Source organism: Martes martes (assembly GCF_963455335.1).
Source record: "Martes martes genome assembly, chromosome: 6".
In the NCBI taxonomy this organism is placed as follows: Eukaryota; Metazoa; Chordata; class Mammalia; order Carnivora; family Mustelidae; genus Martes; species Martes martes.
Window position 1 is genome coordinate 147,098,197 of NC_137893.1, and position 7,063 is coordinate 147,105,259.

General features: G+C 41.3%; 1 protein-coding gene across 1 annotated transcript; it reads right to left on the bottom strand.

The window, feature by feature from the left end:
- Positions 1 to 732: 732 nt before the first annotated feature.
- LOC308344448 (putative olfactory receptor 2B8) lies at positions 733 to 1,671 on the bottom strand (the record flags this gene model as incomplete). The annotated part of the gene is made up of 1 exon (XM_080805990.1): positions 733 to 1,671. The coding sequence occupies one exon, from the start codon at positions 1,669 to 1,671 to the stop codon at positions 733 to 735; it is 939 nt and encodes a 312-aa protein (XP_080662116.1).
- Positions 1,672 to 7,063: the final 5,392 nt, after the last annotated feature.

A 7,063-nucleotide genomic window follows, 5' to 3' on the forward strand; every position in this document is an offset into this window, starting at 1 on the left:
TCTTTCATCTAAAAGTAAGCTTTTCCCACAGATGCCCACCTAATTCTGTGAAAAGGCAATGATACAGTCAACCTATGGACCTGGTAATACGGCCATGATCCAAATACAAGAATAAGTGACACTCCTCCAGCAGTTGCTACAAAATGCTAAAATGTTAGCATTTCTTCCAGCGTGTTAGTGGTTCATATTCTTATTTTGCCTATGCCTTCATATTATGTGCATAAATGTCTTCTTGCACTTAGAAATGGAATAGGATGCCCAAATGGGAGTGAAATAACAAAACCCGTGGAGCTCTCTAAAATACTAATGTGAGGAAGATGCTCGGGCAGCCTGGTGGGTGCACTTGGTTGAGTGCCCGACACGGGATTTCAGCTCAGGTTGTGATCTCAGGGTTGTGGGACCAATCCCAGCATCAGGCTCTGCGCTCAGGGTACAGTCTGCTTGAGATTCTTTCTCCCTCTCTCTACACCCCTCCTGCTCATGTTCTCTCTTTCTCAAATTAAATAATAAGTCCATATTTATATGCAAATGATCTAGGAACAAAAATCACCCTCTCTGGAAGTTCTGTGAATCCATGAACTTGGATTTTGAGCACTCATTTGCTCCAAAGAATGAGGTAAGCAAATTCCCTTGAGACTTATCACCGGAAATTTTAGATGATGCACGTAGGTCACAAACATCTTAATCACTCTGGCATTCAAAGTGTTCCATATATGGGACTTCCCCGCCCAGTCATCTGGAGTCATGGCCCCTGCAAAGCACCTTCTTCATTGCCCCCATCACATCCTTGTTCCGCAGCGTATATATGACGGGATTGACCATGGGGGTGACAAAGGCGTAGAACAGAGAAACAAACTTGACCTGATCCTGGGAGTAGTTGTTGCTGGGCTGGAGGTAAGCATAGATGGCCGTGCCATAGAACAGGGAGACCACTGTGATGTGGGACCCACACGTGCCAAACGCTTTCCTCTGCCCCGCAGATGACTTTATTCTTAAGACCGCCCTGACGATCCGACCATAGGAGAAGATGATTAATGTCACAGGTATGAGGAGAATGATCACACTGGCAAAGAAGAGCTCAGACTCATTCACAGTGGTGTCAACACACGCAAGCTTGAGCAGTGCGGGGATCTCACAAGCGAAGTGGTCTATTTTATTTCTCCCACAAAGTGGCAAAAGGAAGATGAGCGTTGTTTGCAATAAGGAGTTGGCAAAACCAACGAACCACGATGCAGAAGCCATGAGGGCACAGAGACGGGGGTGCATGATCACGGTGTACTGCAGGGGCTTGCAGACTGCTGCATAGCGGTCAAATGCCATGACCCCTAACAGAATGCATTCCGTGCATCCCAGCCCTAGTGAGATGAAGAGCTGAGCTACACAGCCACCAAACGAGATAGACTTGTCTGCTGTCCTGAGATGAACCAGGAACTGCGGGACACTGCTGGTCGTGTAACACAGGTCCAGAAAGCTTAGGTTGGAGAGGAAAAAGTACATGGGAGTCTGAAGATGTGGGTCGAGGTGGGCCAAGGCAATGATGGTGGCGTTTCCCAGCAGAGTGAACAGATAGAAGATCAGGAGGACCACAAAGAGGACTAGCTCCAGTTGAGGCCGGTCAGAGAACCCCAGCAGGAAAAACCCCGTGAAAGAACTGCCATTTTTCTGTTCCATCCTCTGTTAGCACATGTTTCCTGTCAGGACCAAGCATTTAGCAACTTTTAAAAGAAATCTTAAAAAAAAAAGAGTTGGTGGAGGGGGAGGTGCATCTGCCATAAGACATGGCCACAGAATATTAAAGGTAGTTTTTAAGTAAATGACTGAAATTGACATAGCTTATACCAATTCAGTTCAACATTATCACGAAAAGTGAATCATTAATATGTAATTTAAGAAAACAAAATAATGGACATTGTGTTGCCATCAGTCATAAATATTAAAAGTCTTTCAGTCTGAGCTTAAAGACACTTAAAGAACAACCTGAGGGTTTTGAAGGGGCAGGGTTGGGAGGTTGGGGAACCAGGTGGTGGGTATTAGGGAGGGCACGGATTACATGGAGCACTGGGTGTGGTGCAAAAACAATGAATTCTGTTATGCTGAAAAGAAATAAAAAATTTAAGAAAAAAGACACTTAATGGACATACATTCTAGAAAGAATGGGGATGAGGGAAAAAGAGGGAGAGTCATCAGGAAGAATCAGAAAGAGATAAAGAGGGAGAGATGTTACTGTAAATACATATCTCATGATTATACACAATTGGATTTGTACACGCCTCACATGCAATAGAATACAACATAATCGCAAAAATATTCAGTTATAAGAATTTATTAACTGCAATGTACATATACAAATAATTCAATTACATTCAAAATATCATTAATAGTTCTGCATATGAACATTGTATGTATTAGAGAGATACAGTATCTCTCTAAGATACTATATTTATGAAAGCTACAGATTTGTTTGGATTTTTTTTGTATGGTAGTAAAACAAATAAATACTCAAATCAGAGAGAAACTGAAAACACCACCACCATTCAATTACACTGCTTAACTTTTGTCCTAAAGATGCTTAAAATCACAGTAACAGTATAACCAGAACTCTGAAAATTCCTTGGGCCTGCATAGTCAGGGGGAATCAGAACTCTAAAATCCACTGGCCATGACATTCCTCTTCCTTCTGCAGATTTCTACTCCAAACAGTACCAAGTAGAGCACATGAAATTCCTAAAAAAGGTGGGATTAACCACTATCAACATTCTACTCAGAATAAACATTTTAAAATTTACCCAACTGTGTAATCTATGTACAAAGTGTAATGCTTTATATCACTCCCTAGAGTAAAATCCCTATGCTAAAATATTTAAATAGATAAATACATAGAGATAGGGACAAATATATTCTCAAAGCAATGACAGGTAAATACCTATAATGGAAGCCGTTGCATACTACACAGAAAGTCATAGAACAGGATATTCTGGTATTATATAAAATCTCAGATACCCCATCAACATGAGGTTAGTACCTTCTCGAAGCTGTCTTGCAGAGTTAATGATACTGAATCAGACACGTTACCAGCGCTCAGGTGAGTCTGATGACCCTATACTTCCAGCTGCGTAGCATTGAAGAAACATAGTTATAAACCAACCAAAGAGGCATCAGAAAATGAGTGTTTCAGTTCTATCATGTTCAAATGCTTAGGCATACAGTTCATTTTTTGTTCTTCTAAGACTAAATATCTGAATCAGGTTTCAGGGCAGACCCACTGGTGCATGAAAGAAATTGGTACAAAAACTGCATTAAATAAGTATTTATGGAATCAGAATAGAGGATACAGTATTTCACATTATTTTATACTTCCTTGGATTTCCTGTAGAGATGCATTCAGTTGTATCCACAAAAAAAAAAAAAAAAAAAAAATCTATCCACAAAAGCTTTCTTAATGGAATTAGTTGTAAAGGTATCTGAGACAGTGTAAACGTGCAACAACAGGGAATGTACCAACTCACACCTGCTCAAAAGAGCAAATAAAAACAAACCACAGTTCAGTTTCATGCACACATGCACAAATACAGATAAATTATCTGAAAGCAATTGCTGGCATTTTCAAGGTGTCTAATGAAGGCGTTACTCACCAAAGTAAGGAGGACAAAAGGGAGATGTTAACTCACCCAAGGAAAACACCAATATCATATCGTACCGTCACAATAAATAGTGATATATCTTAACATTATCTTATCAATAAGGACTAAGAAGGATGGTAAGAGAAGACAAAACTCTGGTGAGCTGAACCTGTACAAATGGTTTCTTTCTTTTCCAGATGATATATGTATGTGTATGTGTGTATACATATATCTAAAGAATGCTGAATGGCTTCTATCGGACAGGCACAAAAATGAATATGATTTTAGGTTGAAAAATAAAGTACCAGGCAAAGGAGATGCCACTAAAAGAGACAAAAAGAATGGGATTGTCTGTGGAGGTCACAATTGCTTCCAGTGCCTTCCTGGAGAGAACCCTGGGAGGGAACAGGAATACTCTTGTCATAGTCCACCGTCTTTTTCTCTTTTTTTCTCACATTACGTCTAGGAAAACTATTCCCCTTGAGCAGCACTGGACGTGAGAAAGAGCAGGCTGCATAACGCATTCTTCGGATCTCAACAGCTTGTGCCGCTGATCTGGCTCTTTCCTCCCTTCCATCTCCGCCGCTCAGCATCCGTCCCTCTCCAATAGGTGTGCACCACCACAGAAGACATCTTCCCAGAGAAAGGACATGTGTAGCCTAAGGTTAAATGAAAAACTTCATTTCGTCTACTTCTTACCACGTTAAAGACCTGTGTGAGTAAACTAAAAACCATCATCTCTACGTAGGTAGGTATCAACTGCCTGAATGCAGTAAGAGACATTCATTCCTCTTGGACAACCTATGTAAATAACCCTGGCTGGAACAGTAAACACACCCATCCTATGTAAGGAGCACAGAACACTGTCTCTAGCAATTATCATGATGTAAGACGGTAGAGGCAACTCCAGCTACAAATCCACACATAAATTATTATCTTGCATACAAAACAATACATCCTTGAGAAAAGCACGAGTTATACGTTGAGAAAATAAAGAATTATTAGGTGAAATAAAAATAAATAGATTCTACAAAACAGAAACAATGGCATCTTATGTAATAATCACCATCTAAAAACAATAAAGTGGGAAATGACATCTCAAAAATATACAATTCTACAATAATACTTAAGAGAACAGACATCTAATGGAAGAGGTTGAATGTTTCGTGTTCCCTAGCTGACCCCACATATTCTACAACAGGCCCCCAAGGGCAATGCAGGACGAGCTAGTGAGAGGGGAGGCAGCTTTCACAACACTAGAAATGACAGGTCGCATGAACATGGACAGTGCTTTCCACTAGGTTCCATGGGAGAAAAGCATCAAGTAGGATTTCCACTGCTCGGGGTTTGTTCAGGGAGTGCTCTCAGGATAAAGGGGATGAGGGAAGCAAAACAGAGCAGAGAATGCTGCTAAGCAAGGATGTGGTCTCAAGTGGAAGATGGCATGAGCCTGATCCTGTAAGAAGCTGGACACAACTCTCCCATACAAGTATCCATCTGTGCTGGTGGAAATACTCAGCTCTCTCTGTCTAATGCAAAGCCACTATCCCAATGTCACTACCTGAGCATTTAAAATAGCCTAGCTGAGAAACGGAATTTTGTATTCTATTGAATTTTAATTAATTCAAATTTAAATGACTTTCTGTGGCCACGTACTCCAGTATTGGACAGCACAGTTCTGGAGCATGAATTGCATCAGACTTAGTCCTGCCTTGACATTGGCTGCCTTTTATCTCTCCTATGAGTCTGTCACCAGCTGTGAGCTGCCCCAAATGTGCTCCCAAGACCCCCTGGCAAAGTGGCTCCCTCTCAGCTGAGGGCAAATCTCTGAAGGAGGGAATGGCTGTGCACCCGGGAGCCCATATTCCTAACACATAGGGTCAGGATTGGAGCAGCAGCCAGGTGAGGAGTGTCTGAGCAGGACCCCGACAGCATTCACACAAGACTCCAGTCACGATGCTGTGCAGGGATAGAAGGACGGAACCCAGTGTCCAAATAGAAATGCTTTGACTCACTATGGAACTCCCCTGTTGTAATCTTCAACATAGCATTTTTTTTAAACTCCATATGTATTTTAGATATGTTGGTAACTCATAAGGGAGAAAATGACCATTGAGAAATGATAAACACTGACATAGAGTTTTCAGCATAGAAAACAAATACTGTCTGTTTTCACAGGCAGTAAAAACCAATTGGAAAGCATGGAATCATAGAGTCTAATACTCCTACACATATGCATACTCTAATTCTATTACTGAAGGGCATATTTTATTACCACTATAAATGCATACTTAAAGTGTTTTCTACGTGTGCATACACAGGTATAATGAATGTACTGTAGCACACTGAAACGTCTGGGAATGATTTGGTGGAGTCTATAATGAACAGCTACATTTAGTTCTTATAGTTCATGAACTACCACCATCTGTTCCTTTAGACAATGGACAAATATGCAAACCAATACAGCTTTCTGTTTCAAGAACATTCCCTACTAAAAAGAAACCCGTTTACCAATTCCTAAAGCAACACACAGACCAAGTTCCATTTCACTCACCTTTGCTCACCTTCTCTGTGGGGTCTAAGCTATTTCTCTACCTCCATTCCAAGTCATCGTCTAAAGATAGTACTGGAGATTGGCACTTAGTTGTACACAGTAAGTGCAAAGGCTGACTATACCAAAACTGGGTTATCCATAGGTTTTTGCTAAGCAAAAGGATGCTTTCTGTGATGACTTCACGTGTCTTCATGTGGTACAGAGATCTGCACTTTGCCTCTAGGACATAGGAGATGAAGGCAATTGCAGACTTCACTATGGTTTCCCGAAAGCAATGACCTGCCTGTATGAGAGGGAGTCCCTTATGAGCACAGGAGAGGGTGCTGTGACACTCAGCTGTGACTGGGCTGGCAATGAGAACCAAATACATTTCCCTGGCTGATGTCTCTGGGGAGCAGAGGCCCCACACTGTTAATGAGCCCCTGTCACTGAGCTGTCCAGAGATGGCCGTCCTCAGGGAGAATGACAATCAAGGACAATGCCAGAGGAGACCTAGTTTGTCTCCTTTGTTATTTCACATATTTCACAGAGGACGAATAACTCCCTCGATCTCCCCAACTACCTTGGTTCTCATCTGTGAATAATCTATAGGTTTTACAAATCACCTAAGATTTTTACCCTCACAATTGACCAAATATTTACATATAAACAATTCAGCTATATAATTTTTTTTATTTATGTATTCATTTCTTTTTTTTTCCAATTTTTAATTTATTTTCAGCGTAACAGTATTCATAGTTTTTTCACCACACCCAGTGCTCCATGCAATCTGTGCCCTCCCTAATACCCACCACCTGGTTCCCCCACCCTCCCACCCCGCACCTTCAAAACCCTCAGGTTGTTTTTCAGAGTCCATAGTCTCTCATGGTTCACCTCCCCCTTCCAATTT